The sequence below is a fragment of the Porcisia hertigi genome, chromosome 36 (assembly GCF_017918235.1).
Source record: "Porcisia hertigi strain C119 chromosome 36, whole genome shotgun sequence".
Classification (NCBI taxonomy): domain Eukaryota; phylum Euglenozoa; class Kinetoplastea; order Trypanosomatida; family Trypanosomatidae; genus Porcisia; species Porcisia hertigi.
The window spans coordinates 1761847-1778088 of NC_090595.1; the positions used below are offsets into that span (position 1 = coordinate 1761847).

Sequence of the window (16242 nt, forward strand, 5' to 3'; positions counted from 1 at the left end):
CCGTGGGCCGTTCCCCCCTCCCCCTTATTGCAACCTGTGTATAGAAGCAATTTTTTTTTGTAGAATGAACTTGTTCCTAGGTGTTATGTCGCATTTTGGACGATGCAGCCACTACTCTTTTTTTCTGTTTTTTCCCCCTCTTCATGTTTCTCTTCTTTGAGTCTTTGCCTCTTTTTCGTCTTTTTTCCCCTTCGTGTAATCGGCGATGAGGATAGGGGGAGGGGAGGGAAGGGCAATAGCGTTGGTGCAACATCGTCTAGTAGTGCCCTGAAAGGCGGTAAATATCGACATAAAATGTATTTTCGTTAAAAAAGAAAAAACATTTGACCTGCATTCATGTCTGTCGTGCGTGTGTGTCTGCGTGCGCACCACCGCACATGCTCGTGAGGCTGTTCCCTTCGTTTTTTTTTGGGCTCGCCTTTTTCCCTTTTTGTCCCACCCACTCTTTTTTATACTTTCCCGAAAGGTGAAAAGAGGGGAAGGTGATGGTCCTGTCAACAAATTATCGATGAGTATATTATACACATGGATGTTATTATTATTTTTTTCCCAGTGTAGGGCTACTTTTCTCTTTTTCTGTTTGGAAGCACGGTTGTGTAATCCTTCTGTGCTCTGATGATCCACACAAGGGATCGATTCCCCCCCTTTTTTTGTTGTTTTTTTTTTTGCTCAGGCATTACACGTCTCGACCCTCCAATTTATTCCCCCACTCCTCTTCCCGTGCATTGAGACTTTCACTCTCGTCCTGTACATCTCATTCAATTCCAGAAAGGGAATTTTTTTTTCGCTCGCACTCTCCTCCATCTTCCCTCCTCCCCCACCCTGTTTCACTCGGTGTCTGCTCGTGTGTTTGTCCACCCCCCTCTCTCTCAAAGCTTTTTAGTTTGCTTTAGTGGAAAGAAACCGATGTAATATGAGCGTCTTTTCGTATTTGTCCGTTTCTGTGTCTCTCTCTCTCGTGCCGTTGGGGTGTGTCGGCTGGTCTACAAGGAACTGAAGAATACACGATGCGAGTGCCTTCACCTGAAAGAGTGGGGTACCTATTTGTGAACAGCAGACAAAGAGCTAGTGAGTTGGTGGGAGGGGGTGGGGTGGGGTGGGGGTCAGGCAATGGAACAAGACAAGGGGGGAATGTGGTGCGAACTGCTCTTGTATGCATGCCACGGTCGTGGAGCAACAGGAAGCAGAGGAAGAGTGTTCACCGGCTTGCCGATTGTGTTCTTGTGTAGCAGAACAGGATATATATATATATATGCCCATGTGTATATATCCATCCCTTGTTTTTTTCTCTCGTGGGTTTCGAAGAGTTGTTGATTGAGGGGATCATGCGTGTAAAGGAGGGATTGTGCCTGCGATTGTGGGTGTGTGTGTGTATTGTGAGTGCACCACAGTCCCGCGTTATAGCTGTCTGTGCCACGCTTTTCCCATTCTATCTGTTTCTTACGTTCATCACCATTTTCACTGCTCTGATGTTTTTTTTTCTTTGGCAGTCTGTGTGTCGTCGTCCAGTCTCCTCTACTTTTCGGACCTTCACCACTGTTCTCTCTTCGTGTGCGCGTCGTGCCTCTCTCATTCACTTCGCAACAACAGCTGTCCATTCTTATTATCCATGTGCAGTTTTTTTTTCCTGTTCGGCAGCCATGTCTTTGCGCCCAATAATATACCCTCACCACCCCACCCTCACCACCCCACCCCTCTTTGTGCTTTTTTTTTTCATTCTGGAATCGAAATTTCTCTCGTTTTTTTTATTATTTTGATTTCCTTTTATGAATTCATGTCTCTTTTTTTTTGGGGGGGGGGTGTTGGCGGTAAGTATGTGTGTATTTAATGTATGTATGTATGTGTATGTGTGTGTTGGCATTGACTACGGCAAGTATTGCTAAGCGATAATAAAATTGTTTTTTTTGGGGGGGGATCGAAGAGAGGCAGACGGCAATCAAAGCGTTGCTGCTCTTGCCGTCTCCACCTCACGTGTAGGAGATCCGTTCCTCTCTAGGGGGGGGGGTGCATGCATACACACTTGTACACCACCACTGCCTTCTTTTGATACGTGCAAGTAGAAGAGGCAAATCGATACAGCGGCACCGCCATTCTTTTGTGGACTTCACATAGGCTATCGGTTCGCTTTTCGACCAGAGAGACAAAAATTTACCTTTCTACGCGTGCGTGTTGTGTGTATCATATTCTCGTGCGTGTGGTGCCCAAGCAGCCGTATAGATGAACGTCGTCGGAAAACAAAAACGTTTTGGTTGTGCGATCAGGTCAGCACTTCACCAGCCTTATCCCTCCTCCCTCCCCCCCCCCCCCCGTTCTCCTCTCTGTCTGTCTCCTCGGTGACTTTGACACGAAGGACTCATTTGTACTGCGGGCCTCTTCAAGTCTCCCTCCGCTTGTGCCATTCATCATCATATATATATATATACAGATACCTGTGTTGCAGTGTGTGTGTGTCTGTGTGTGTGTGTGTTCTCAGTATTTTCGTGCGCTTGCGTCTTTGTGATCCACACGCTGCGTTTGAAGGTGTGGTCAGTCCAAAGGTCACTCTCACCCCCTCCCATCCCCTCCCATCCCCTACTCCCCCACGTGGAAGCTTGGCATCGCTGTCGCACTCAATTTCACACCGCTTGCGCACAACAGAAAAAGTCACGGACGAGTGCTCATTGCATTAAAACCAAGTATACACACATACACACACACACACAGAGATGTTGTTGTTCAGCCGCACTAGCAATCTTTTGGTTGCTGTCACAGTCGTTGTCGTCGCCTTTTTCGTGCTCGTGGATCAGCCATCGAATTGGGTGTACGACCCTGCGCGTCTGCAGCGGATTGCGCAGCAGAGCATTGCCAACGCCAACTCGGCGAACGGAGGCAACGCGACGGCGCAGCAAATCACGAGTGAAACGATTCGTCTCGTGCTAAAAAATTACCCCCAAACGACGCGCTACACGGGCAAGTGGCTGTGGAACAATGCCGGTGGGGCGATGGGTGCGATGACAGTCCTGCATTGCTCCTTCTCCGAGTACCTCATCATTTTTGGAACCTCCGTTGGAACCGAGGGGCACACGGGTCGCTATTACTGGGCTGAAGACTTTTTCACTATCCTTGTCGGTGAGCAATGGGCGGCGCTTCCTGGCGCTGCAGAGAAAGAGGTGTATCGCCCGGGAGAGCAGCACTTTTTACAACGCGGTACGGCGAAGCAGTACCGCATGCCGGGGGAGTGCTGGGCTCTTGAGTATGCCCGAGGCAATATCGTATCGATGTTGTTCTTCGGCTTCGCTGACATGGTCACCTCCACGCTGGATGTACACACACTGTACTACACCGTGTTGGAGAGCGCAGGTAACATGATCCATAATTTACTCATGGGGAAGATCTGAGAAACACTGCGATACGTCAACGAAGCGAGAACACCGTATGTAGACGGAAGTGCACAGTAGCAGCGGCAGTTAATCGATGTACATATATAAGTATACATCCATTGACAGAGAGAGGGAGAGGGAGAGGGAGAGGGGGGGGGAGCAGGAGGCCGTGAATGCGCACCCACCGACGCCTGAGCTCGTCACCCGCAGTGCAAGGCGAGGCAAAGGGCGATTTTCCTTTGTAATCGGTGATTTCTGCCACGTGAGGCGATACTCGAACTCGTCACTGTACGCAGTCTCGGCACAGGCCCGTCGCGTGGTGCAAAGATGCGGCACAAACACTCCAGAGCAATACGGTCCTCCATTATTGCAGGACGGACTCCGCCGCGCGCTCTGCACACACACCCGCCGTGCAAGTTGCCTCACAGTCACCCTCATTATCCCTCTGACCGCGCGGCGCATTTCTTGAGGTGTCGCACGTTCCCCTCACCACCCCCCTCTCCACTAGACTGCATGGAGGGCCGGGCGGGCTGCATTCCGGTCGTGCCGGCACAACACTTACCGTTGAGATCATTTGAAGCCCGCTGTCGCAGACCACTGCAGCATGTCGCTGTCAAGGAGTGGGCTGCCGATGACAGCAGAGGTGAGTCACACTGACGTTGTCATGCCACACGTTCTGTGTCGCCACCCGAAGCGGTTCGGCATTGACAGCGGCGTCAATGGCGATGCGCAACACCTTCTACAGAGTGTACGTTTTAGTTTTGATACCACACGGGGCTGCTTCTCTTTTGTGCCGTAAGAGAGGGCCGCCAAGTGGAGCTGCAAGGGGACGCCCCTCCAAAACACACACACAAGCACACAGACGAGCGCAAACACATATATGCACATAATACAAAATTAATATTTGCGTCTGCACCTACGCGCGGTATTGCGGCCACCCTCTGTCCCTGTGGTTGTTTTAATATAAGTTGTCCCCTCTCTGCCGCTATTTTTCCGATGATCCCAACCCGCCTCGCTGCGCGGCAATGGGGCTTAGCGCCCGCGCTGTGGGGAATCAAGGACTCCGCATCCCCTGCCCTCGCGCGCTGTTACGGGATCTCGGTGCCGGTGGGGGCAGTCCATGTCTGTCCTTGTGGCAAACGGGGGGGGCTTGTGTACAGGATGGCGCTTGAACCAGCCCACGCCAGAGGGTGTTGACGATTCAGCAAATGCCGGCGTCCCAGCTCGTGGCGTGTCGTGCTGGGGTGGGTGGGGTGCAGGGTCAGGAGAGGGCTCAATAATACCCCTGCTGCCAAGGACTTGTCGCGGCGCAAGTGGGCAAGTTATCCACACGCGGCCCCTTTCGCGCATGGCATAGGCGGAGATGGTGGGTGAAGACTGTGAACCCCCCCCCCCCCCAGGCAGCAGTGGCGTGCCAAAGAGGGGCCGCGGGGCGCTGAATAGCGAACTGCCCGCTCTTGCCCCCTCTGTCGGGCTCAACTGACGTCCTACATCACCTCCAAAGCAGAGACCCGGCGGTCAGGGGAGCAAGAGGGTGATGGGCAAACCACGCGGGGGCGGGGGCGGTGATGCACAGATGCCGGAGGCATGACGGGTGCATCCCGAGGCTCTCCAGCGGCCCTCTTGAGCCCTCCCGGCATGCACATCGACCACTCCCTGTGGCCTGGACGTCCGCCACCACTGCGACTGTGCCAGTGCGGGATCCGAGGTGCGACCCGCTCCGTGTCCTGGCGTGCAGCGCGCTCAATATCGGTCTGGCGCGTACCTGTGGATGGGACGGACACGTGCAAGGGAGGGGGGGGGGGGAGGGCCCGTCGGGTGCATATCCCGACTGGACGGCATAGATGGCTGGTGCTACACGGACAGGGTGCGTAGCACTGGTGGCGCAGTTGCTGGTCTGCGCTGTAGGTTTATATATATATATATATATGTGCGCGTGCGTGTGAATATTCGGAAAGTTGTTCGTGGGCAAGTTGCACGTTGAACAGGAAAGGGAATGTCTTCCACTTCATGGCTATCTAGGCCTCTTACTGTACTACCAGATCGCCGCCGTTGCTGGTGGGTGCACTTAGTAGTGCGGGCGAAAACGTGCTTTTTTCTGTTCGAGGCGATGCCTCCAAACTCGAGTGCGCGGGAACGACGTGGCACGGAGTTCCAAAGGTTATTGGATCGCACGACGGCTCACGTTTTGTGGCGGGCTCCGTGGTGTTTTCGGGTCCTGTGCGCCTCTTTTCTCTCCACTCTCTGTTAGAAGCGTATCTCAAAAAGATTTTCACCAGCCTTATCCCTCCTCCCCCTCCCCCCCCGTTCTCCTCTCTGTCTGTCTCCTCGGTGACTTTGACACGAAGGACTCATTTGTACTGCGGGCCTCTTCAAGTCTCCCTCCGCTTGTGCCATTCATCATCATATATATATATATATACAGATACCTGTGTTGCAGTGTGTCTGTGTGTGTGTGTGTGTGTGTCATGCTCGTGTGCGTGACACCTCTCACGTTCTCATTTGTTTCTATTACCCCCTGATAACCTCCTCTCTTTGTTGTTGTTGTTTTGCCCCTGGCACACGCACACTCTTTTCCCGTGTTTTCCTCGTCCGACGCCAGCCGACACTCAGGAGAAGGAAAGAGAGCGATCACGTTTTCTCCAAGTTGTTCCACGTCACCGATGCTTTTTATTTAGTTGACGCGATAGCAATTGATTTCTTTTCATCTGAGGCTTGTCACATTAGACTGTCCGCGCTTCCCATTTCCCTACACCATACATACACACACACACGCACACATATTCTTCTCTTTACTCGACGTGACTCTTCGCTCTCCCACTGTTGCCGCGTAGTCATGGTAGACTCTTTCAGTGACCGACAAAACGAGGCGCGGCGAGCCTTCGGAGACCCAGAGAAATCAATCGAGATTCATGGCGCCAAGATGGAGACGTTTAATGTGGATATCCGCAAGAACGGTGCCATGCGCAATCGAGCCATGGTGCTCTCCGGCTTGGCAGGCCTGTGTACCGCGGCAGGGGCTGTCGCTGTTGCTGTCGGTGCGCCGCACCTGTTCTGCGGTGTGCGTTGCGTACCTAACATGCCGCGTATAGTTTTGTTGATGGTGGCTGGCGGTGTGTGCGTGGCATACGTTTCCACCAGCGCCTTCTCTTTTGAGCGCACCATCTACGATCTCGAGTTGCGTCGTGAGATGTGGGAGATTGAGAATCACCTCTCTGGAGAGGTGCAAGAGATGCTCTCCATCTACAAAAGTCAAGGATTGACCGAGGAGGAGGCTCTCATTGTCACGCGCATCTTTGCGCGGCAGAAGACTGTTTTTGCCAACTTGATGATGGTTGAGGAGCTCGGCTACTCGCGACTAGAGCCGCCGACGACAAGCGAGGCTGTCATGAACGTTGGTGTCCCTGCCATAATGGGCTTCGTTATTGGCGTCGCCGCACCGATTCTTTCCTTGGCGGGCGTGATGCACGCAATTTCCGGTGGTCATGGCAGTGGAGAGGGAAATGTGGCCGGCGGAGCAGCCACCGATGTCTCCACACTAGCAACGCGGACCAGGGTATTGGGCGCAGCCATTTTCTGTGTGTGCAACGCGGCGCTGAGCTACATGCAGACGGAGGTCTTTTTTGGGGCCTACGCACACGCGCCGGCTCTAATGCATACCGCAGTCTCAAATGCAGCGGGGATCGGCTCTGTTTTTGCCCTCACTTACTTAGCAGCGCGTTTGGCGTAAGCGTGTGGAGTGGCATGTGGGATCTCTGCCGTCACCTTTTAGTTGCGTGATAGGCGGCTTGGGTGATGACATGGTGAAGTGACGGAGCACAAGAGAGAAGGACGAGGGGCGGGTCGGGTAGGCGATAGCAGAAAACCACTCGGTGCAACCGGCACTACAAGGCAAGTTATGGGGACGGCGCAAAGAAGGGGGGGTTCACTTGTACCGAGGCACTGGCTGGTATGTGCAGGCTGCTGTAGTGTACTGCCAGCGGGTCCCCCTCTCCCCCCTCCAAAAGGAAATGGAAGTAGCAAGGACGGGTGTAGCAGGCTGTGAAAAGTAAGCATGCACGGAAGAACGACATGAGAGGGTAAGGACTGGTACCGTCTGTCATTGCTTTCAAGGGTGGGTGGGGGGTGACGCACGTTTTTCTCTCTTTTTTTTTCACGCTCAACGGGTTGTACTTGGGACGAAGCGAGTTTGGCGGCGGTCTCACTCTCTCTCTGTGGACAGGAGGCTGTAAGGCAATCACAGCTTGCGTGTTGAATACACTATTTCTACGGCATTGGCTCGCCTCGTTCTTCGTATGTGGCTGTACTCATGGTGTCACTGCGAAATGCTTTAACAATCGTGCTTTGTCTTGTAGAGCCGGCGCACCCTTTGGTGATTATGTCGTTGTTGTTGTTGGGCGGTGTTTATGCGGATTCTTTGTGTGTGTCTGTCCGTCCAGGGGAGGGGGGGGAGGGGGGGGGGACTCGGGCTATGTGGGACATGTTGCATGGGTGTTGGGTGGGTGAGTGAAGAGGCCACTTCTCGTACCAAGTGAGATGGTGCGGAGAGAGGAGGAGGAGCATGGTGCTAACTCGCCTGTTCGCGTAAGCTGAGTTGCCACCGTCTGGCGCCCAACGCGTGACACACCGCATATCAACGGAAAACACAAATGAGATGCAGTGTGTCATGTTGTGCCTTACCCCCCTCAAAAAAATATATAAATATTTATATAAATCGAGCTGATCTGGTCTTGTTTTGATCTTTGCTGGTATACCGGTGTGGCGCCAATATGCCCCCCCCCCTTTTTTCCCCCTCCTCTTGTTTTCTCTTCTCCTGAGCTGTTGTAGACGGCGAAGATCGAAGCGCAAGAACGTACAACAATGCAAAGCGGAGAGGAAAAGGGGGAAGGGAGGGGGAGGATAAGGGGGGGGGGTCATTGCGGCGGCAAGTACCGGTGGGCGGGTCAACGGCGACGTAAGGGAATCTGATGAGAATAGGGAAACTGGAGTTTATTTGAAATGTGCTTTGAATACGACCTCACTTTGATATCCTCCACCCCCCCCCCTCCATGCGATTCTATCGGCTCTCTGCTACTCTACATATGCACCTCACTGATGCCTCCGCTCTAATGAAAGTCGAGAGGATTACCCTAACACCACACTTTTTTATTTGTTGGCTTCCCGTGTTTTCATGGCTGTCTGTTCACGTACGCTCTCTTCTTCTTTCGGGATAACCTGTTTACTTCTTGTATCCACATGCACACGCACAACACATACTCAGGACAAAGCGTCTGCTGGGTCTTTGCGCGCTAGTCTATGCTGGTGATTAAGATGTTGCAGAGTGGTGGGGTTGTATTTTTGGCTTCCGTGTGTGGTTTCTTGAGACAAGAGAGGAGGGGTTGGGTGAACATAGGAAACATAAGGGAGCGTATTCTGTGGTGACGACAGAGGAAGTGGTGCTGATGGTACCCGCATTTCTTTTTTCTTTCGTGGGTCGGGGAAAAAACTGCGTGCGCGTGGTACGGCTCTCCTCTTTTGCTTTTTTTTTTGTTGTGGTTGCAGCGGATGTGGAGGGGTGCTGTGGATCTCTTCAGTGATGAGGCAACGCGAAGACTTCTCCGTGCTGAGCGGCGCCACCCCTCCCTTCCATTCCCGAAAAGTGCATATATATATATATATATATGTATGTATACCGACATCTCCAAGATGAATACATACTCTCATGCCCGACAGGAAAGACAGGAGGCGGGGAAACGAGTACTGGCACTCACACCTCTTTTTTTTCGTGACATCATCATCCTCTCCTTGGGGAACACATGTATATACACACGCACACATACTGCCAACGTCCACCCCTTTCTCCCCCTCTCCTGTTTTCTTTCAACTTTCCTATGCTCTTCCTCATGTACTTTCCCAACATCGATCACGCGTTACTGTTGCTGTTTTGGGTGCCGTCATGGGCGGTCGAGCCATCACCCCCTTGACACACACACACACACACACATTCTGCCACGAAACGGACGTCCGTTGACCCACCTCCCCGACCCCCGACCCCCTCTTCCCCTTTCACTTGAGGTTACCCTCAAGAGCAAAGTCGCGACGTAAACATATACTTTCTCTGTCATCTCAATTTCAAAAAAAAAGGAAAGGAAAGGGAACAGGGGTTCTGGTGCAGTCATTCTTCCGAAGCTGATCTGCACCTCATCTTCACCCTCCCTAACCCGACGACATCATTTTCTTTTGTTTTAATTTTACGCATCTCGGACCGTTCTCTTGCCTCTCCAACCTCATTCGTCCACCAGCGGTCTCTGTACGAATTACTGTCATTGGTCCTTCGCAGCAGAGCCAAAGCGGAGAAACTCAGAACAGAGAACGAAACACACACACACAAAGGGCAAGGAAGTAGGGAGGGGGAGAGATACATAAATAATTAGGGGCTCGGCGTCAGGGAATTCGACTCTCAGCGTACATCTCGAGTCATTACGAGAGGAAGCACTGGGGCGAGAGAGGAGGTCGTTCTCACCACGAGGTGCGCATTACCACGGGACGGCATAAAGGCTCGTTTCAGCAACGGGGGATAATGCCGTCCTTGAGGATGTCAGGCAGCAGGAGGGACCGGGGCGCAATGTCGGCATGTTTTCTCTCATTCCTTCCCCTAATATCGCTGCTGATGTTGATCGTCTTTGTCACTGCGACACCCAAGGTCCAAGGAAAGGGCTTTCATGTTATCGTAGAGGCTTCATGGAATGAGACGTCGTTTTACCAAGAGGGCTGCGAGTGGGCGGCGCGCTCATTTGGCAATGAGGCGTTCTACCGTTGTCTGGATGCTCTCTGGCCGTCGCCACCCCCACAGAATCCTCATGACAGCAGGGTGGACTCTGAGAGGACGCACGAGGCGACCAGTGCTCGCTTCCGCACCCAGCAGTTACAATACACAACACTCCTCGAGGTTCTCTTCGGCTTGCCTGAGACACAAGGTGCCGACCGCGTTCTCTTTGAGGCAGAGATGGCGGCGCGCGTCTACTCGCCAGCGGTGGAGGCGCACTACGATCTCGCCGAAAAGGCGCTGCGCGAGACAACAGCAGCGCCATCTTTGCCGGGCAAGGACGACCACAACCAAGGCGAGCACGTTGCCGCTGTTGCGCTCGCCTGTGGAGAGCCCTTCGCGGTGGTGTACACTCGCAGTGAACCCGGCGCCCCACTACAGGCGCTCCACATCAAAACACCCTCCGCCTTAAAGAGCGCAGTGCGTGTTCCGAGTGAACCGCAGAGCGGCGCCTTCATTTCCACAGACGAGGTGACTATCGCGAACTTTGATCACCGCTACACGACGCCATCGATGTCGTTCGCTCCTGAGGTGCCGGCGGTCGTGATTTTGTATGGTCTGCCCGGCTCTGCTGTCTCTCACGCGCTGCACCGCGCTGCTGTGGAGGTTTCAACTCCGTCTGACATCGCCAACGCCGCCGCCGAAGCGCCGGCTTATTTCTGGCGTCATCTGCCGGTGTCGGTGTCGCGTCTTTGCACTGCTGCCGGCGTGCCCGAGCAACCCGTCGGGGAAGCGACGAGTACGTGGGACAGCCCTTTAGTTGTACAGGGCTATGGAGTTACCGTAGACATCAAGAACATGGAGTACAAGGTGTTGGACGAAAAGACAGCCGCGCAGCAGCTAGCCACCGAACAGAGCTCGTCAGCAACGGCGGCGAGCTCACCGCATGACGGCACGGACGCCGCTGCAAAAGTTGGGGCAAGCCGTGTACCCGAGATGCAGATAGACCGCGTCGTTGGCGGATTTCACATATCTCGGCTGAAGGAGCGCTACCCTGATTTGACGATCTCTTTGGACGAGTTTGCCACCCTCCTCGATGAGGAAGACGGCAGCGGCGATATGAAGGTGAACTTTGATGTGTGGGAGCTGCAAAGCATCGGCCTTGCCGCGACGCAGTACATTGGCGAAGTGAAGAACAGCAAGCGTCGTTTGCACGTCTTGAAGGAGGTGGTGACCCGGTTCCCAACGTATGCTACCGCGTTTTCAAGCATCGCTGCACAGCCAGCTCGACTTGAGCCGCTACAGAAAGCCTTGTCCATTCTACATCAGCGCATCGCGCCGGGTCAGTCGGCATTCTTCGTGGAGGGCTGGCACGTGGAGGATATGTCCCTCTTCGGTGTCCTTCACGCCTTCCATGAAGAGGAGCGGGTCGATCGCCGCATCAAGGCCGTTTTGACCACACTTACGGTCTCCGCAGATGGCGCTGGTGCAGCCACAGACAACGCAGAGTGCGAGGTGCGCTCGGTATCGCTGGAGCCCGCAGTGCTCCAGAAGGTTGTTGGAGACGTTAAGCGAGCCACCCGTCGCACTATCAGAAGCTTGGAGGATAGCGCCAGCACGGGCACCGCCTACGCGATCCCTGAAGAGTACATCACCTGGATCAACAACGTCGAGACGGCGCCGCAGCTGCAGTGGCTTCCAGCTAAGCTCTCCGCGCTCTTTGCACGTGGCCCCGACGTCACACCCTTCCCGCGACGCAACGTGTTAAACTACGTCTTCTTGCTGAATCCCGTTTCCAAGTCGAGTCTGGAGATGCTCTCTCTCATGCTCCACTTGTATCAGCAAACCCCTGTTGCTCGCTACGGAGTGGCACTCGCGGACCCGAATTGGTCGCCCGTTTATGAGGCAAGAGTGCAGAGCGCTGCGGGCGGCTTCCAGGGGGAGTCTGCCGTGTCGAAGGCCGCGCTCCACGTGTTCGCTCTCGTGCATCACCTTTCCGCCCGGGACAGGAGTGAGGGCGTGCTGATGTTTCTCATGGAATTGCTCCAAGCCGCAGCGCAGGTCAGCAGCGACACCGTCCCTGACGCTGTGATCTTCGGCGTCTGTGAAAAGAATGCGCGGGCGCTGCTAGGCTCCAGCGTAGCCGAGCTGACAAGCACTCCGGAGATACTGAACCATTACCACGAGACACAAGCGGCGCTGCACCGCTTCCGTGCTTTCCAGTACCCCTCCGCCTTTCTCAACGGTGTTTTGTTAGACAGAGACATGACCCTCATGTCAGAAGTGCTGCAGGGGGAAATGAAGCTCCTGCGCCAGTGGGTATCTAGCGGTGCCCTACGAGATGAAATGCCGAGCATGTACGACGCCATTCTCAAACTTCGAGGTGCTGCAGATCACCTGCAGCCCGCTTTATTGCGGCCCCCCCTAACGATGCGGTGGTCAGACCACCCGGTCACTGTGGCTTATGTTGAGAGTCTGCCGTACGTCTTCAGTGCTGCGTACGCTGAGGACGTCCCGGCGCTCACCCAACTGGTGACGTTGCCGTGTGAGCTTACAGCTAAGATACTTCAGCAGCTGCTAACGGTGATGGCCGCACTGGAGGAATGCGGTGCTGCCGTGGAGGGGCACGCCCCGTTCGATGAGGTATGCAGAAGTCTGCGACTCTCGCTAGTCTCATGTCCATCTTTCACCTCCCCCATTCATCGTCACATCAAGACCCTTCAACAGAAGCTGGATCGCAGCAGTGTACCGAAGGCAACGCGGTACACTGCTCTTCAGCGGTACGTGTCACACCTTGTCCGAGCTCTGGCGGGGCAGAATTCAGACCGAACCGCTATTTTGGACACGGAGACGGTGACCGCAGCACTGGCGGCAGCCCCACTTCCTGCCGACCTGCAGGCGTTGGTTGACATCCCCAGAACTACAGATTCAAAAGCATCGCCGCACTTTAGTGAGGGGCAGATGCAGTTTTGGGTGGATTTTGTAGACGTGTACAGCGGAAGCGCCGATACCGTCGCTCTCATCACCAATGGTCGCATTGTTGCCATGGATGACAGCTTCAGTACTGCGGACGTTCTTGCGGCAGCCCAACTTGTGGCGCCAATCACCAAGGTGGTGCAAGAGGTCATTATGAACCTGGATTTTGCTGCGATGAGCTCCGCCGAAGGAGGCGGCTACCCCGCAGAGGAGCTCGATAGCAACTTCTATGCAGGCAAAACGGCCTGCTTGAGCAGCGTCTTCGGTGACGAGCTCTCGCGGCGTGCGGTGAAGCAGAACCCCCTCGAGTCCACGGAGATGCTTGAGGATAGTGCTCTTGTGTCGGAGGAGGATCGCGAGCAGCTCGGTTCAGTGTTGTTCACGGTGAGCAACACCCGCGCCGAGAAGGGAGCGACGGAGGGGGACGCGAAGGGGACGGATCAGGAGGGCGCAGGGAGCGCCTTGGTGGAACAGTTGCCGCGCCACGTCACTGTTCTCGTGGACCCCTCATCGCGTGATGCACAGGTAATCGTTTCGCTCGCCCACTATCTTGTCCAGTCCCCACTGCCCGTTCGCCTCACTGTGGTGCTGAACCCCTCGCTGGACGTCAAGTTTCCGATTCGGGACTTTTACGAGTACGTCGCGAGACCCGCGCTCTCTTTTGAGGAGGCCTCAGGCCGCGTCGTCGCGCCAGCAGCCGTACTCACTCAGATGCCATCGTCGGCGTTACTCACGCTGGGCGTCGACGAGCCAGCGTCGTGGACCGTCTTCTCGCAGGATGCCGAGGTGGACCTCGACAATGTCATGCTCTCAACTCTGCCTAACGGTATTCTCTTTGTGACGGCGGTATACCGCATGCACTCAATACTGGTAACAGGTGACGCCACATCTAAGCACACGGGTGCTGCGCTGAACGGGCTGCCGCTCTCCTTAGTCTCCCCATCTCACACAGGCGGTACCGCAAAGGCGGCATCGGCGGCACGGAGAACTGATACCCAGGTGATGGCCAACCAAGGTGGATACTATCAGCTACAAGCAAATCCCGGGCTGTGGTACCTTTCTGTCAAGGAGGGCGCAGTGGCGGCAGCGTATTGCATCGAGGCTATTGGCAGCCGCACCGTGCACGAGTGCGCTGAGGCCACACAGGGTCAGTCACCGACGAACTGGACAGATGGCCAGCGCATTCCACTCGTTATCGACTCCTTCCGCGGCCGCTATTTGTCGTTGCGCGTGGGCAACACGCCAACCTCTGCCGTAGCAACTGATCTCCACACTATTCTTCAGAAGATGGCATCCAATGAGCAACCTGCTCGGACTCCGTCGTGGCCTGCGCGTGGTGCACCGCCTGCACCGCCAGAGAAACCGACGCTGAACATCTTCTCCGTCGCATCTGGTCACCTGTACGAGCGCTTTCTGCGGATGATGATGTACAGTGTGCACCAAACATCGAGCGACAAACACGGCGCCAACACGACGCGCATTAAATTCTGGGTGATTGAAAACTTCCTTTCTCCGCAGTTCAAGCGCTATATTCCCCTTCTCGCCGAGCAGATTGGGTTTGAGGTCGGCTTTGTGACCTACCGATGGCCATGGTGGCTTCCGCGGCAGACAGAAAAGCAGCGAAAGATATGGGCGTACAAGATTCTCTTCCTAGACGTCTTGTTCCCGCTCGACGTTGACCGGGTTATCTTCGTCGACGCCGACCAGACCGCGCAATCGGACCTGCACGAGTTGTATAACATGGACATTGGTCAAAAGCCCATTGCCATGACCCCGTTCTGCCAAAAATTCAAGAACAACGCGACCGTACCGTTCCGCTTCTGGGAAAAGGGTTTCTGGGTACAACATTTGCGTGGCAAGCCTTACCACATTAGCGCCATCTTCCTTGTCGACCTTCGTCGGTTCCGTGCTATGCTTGCTGGTGATCAGTACCGCCTCGTCTACACGAACCTCGTACAGGATCCGAACAGTCTGGCCAACCTCGACCAGGATCTGCCCAACTACCTCCAGGACACTATCCCCATTTTCTCCTTGAAAGAAGAATGGCTTTGGTGTGAGACATGGTGCAGTGAGGAGAGCAAGTCCAGGGCAAAGACGATTGATCTCTGCAACAACCCACTAACGAAGATGCCAAAGCTGGATAACGCAAAGAAGGTGATTCCCGGGTGGGAGGAACGAGACAACCAACTTCAGAACATGTCGGATAGCTTTCTTGCCTAGCTGTGAGTTCGGAGGCGGTGGTGCAGACCACCTCTTTGCTCGCACATGCGTGATCGCGCCTTTTGACTGTGTGTAAACGATGTGGTGAGCGCCTCGTGCGTTTGTGTTTGTGGAGATGAAGGGCTTGAGGTTTAGGCTCATCTCCTCCTCTATTCCCCTCCCCCCCCCCTCTTTACTCGAACGCCTGTTTTACTTTTTTTTTCCATATTCACCCACGCAATGTAGTTGATGTGCGTGTGTGTGTGTGTGTGCGTGTGTGCTACATCATTTAAAGAAAAAGGGACACCACACACACACACACACACACGCACACACAATTCCCACTCCTTGGGCTTCGCATAAAAAGAGTGTGGATGTGTCTGGGAGACAGTGAATGCACACCGGCAGGAATAAGGAGTTCCCCGGTTTGACGTGCGAGCTTAAGGTCTGTTGTGCTGAGTCAAGCCGTTTCCGTGGCGCCTCGTCCTGTCCTGGTGTTGAGAAGGGGGTATCTGGCGACTTAAAGGTACCCACTAGCTGAATAGTGTGTCACCCCTCTTTTTTTTTTTGGTTGCTTGTTTGTTTTCTTCGCCCTCTCGTCGGATGTCTTCGCCAATCCTGCACCGCTAGCAGCCGCCTCCAGGTCACGTGCACGCAGCGTGGCAAGGCCAGACGGATTCGCTTCTGCTGAGAGGTACGCGGTGCGGTGCTGGGCGGTATGCCATCGGGGCGGCCCGCGAGAGCGGACAAACCTGTGCCATCCACAGAAAAGACCACCCGTCAAGGCGACTCTAGTGAGTGCGCTCACCTCCTCCCTCCTCACCACCACCACCACCACCACCACCACCTCCATCCGACTCTCAGTACACTCTGGTGTCTGTTGGGGAGGGGGCGGCTGTGAGGCGACCCGCGAGGGCAAGGAGGAGGTGTAGGCAGATGCCGTGCCGAGGTGAGGGAGTGAGT

The 16242-nt window shown here is 54.7% G+C and overlaps 3 protein-coding genes across 3 annotated transcripts; all 3 read left to right on the forward strand.

The window, feature by feature from the left end:
• Positions 1-2705: 2705 nt before the first annotated feature.
• Positions 2706-3377, forward strand: JKF63_00461 (uncharacterized protein; the record flags this gene model as incomplete). Its single annotated transcript, XM_067896512.1, has 1 exon — positions 2706-3377. The coding sequence occupies one exon, from the start codon at positions 2706-2708 to the stop codon at positions 3375-3377; it is 672 nt and encodes a 223-aa protein (XP_067752669.1).
• A 2818-nt stretch (positions 3378-6195) lies between these two features.
• Positions 6196-7089, forward strand: JKF63_00462 (uncharacterized protein; the record flags this gene model as incomplete). Its single annotated transcript, XM_067896513.1, has 1 exon — positions 6196-7089. One exon carries the CDS (start codon positions 6196-6198, stop codon positions 7087-7089), a length of 894 nt encoding a protein of 297 aa, XP_067752670.1.
• Positions 7090-9933: 2844 nt separating this feature from the next.
• JKF63_00463 (uncharacterized protein) lies at positions 9934-15300 on the forward strand (the record flags this gene model as incomplete). Its single annotated transcript, XM_067896514.1, has 1 exon — positions 9934-15300. The coding sequence occupies one exon, from the start codon at positions 9934-9936 to the stop codon at positions 15298-15300; it is 5367 nt and encodes a 1788-aa protein (XP_067752671.1).
• Between the last annotated feature and the right edge of the window lie 942 nt (positions 15301-16242).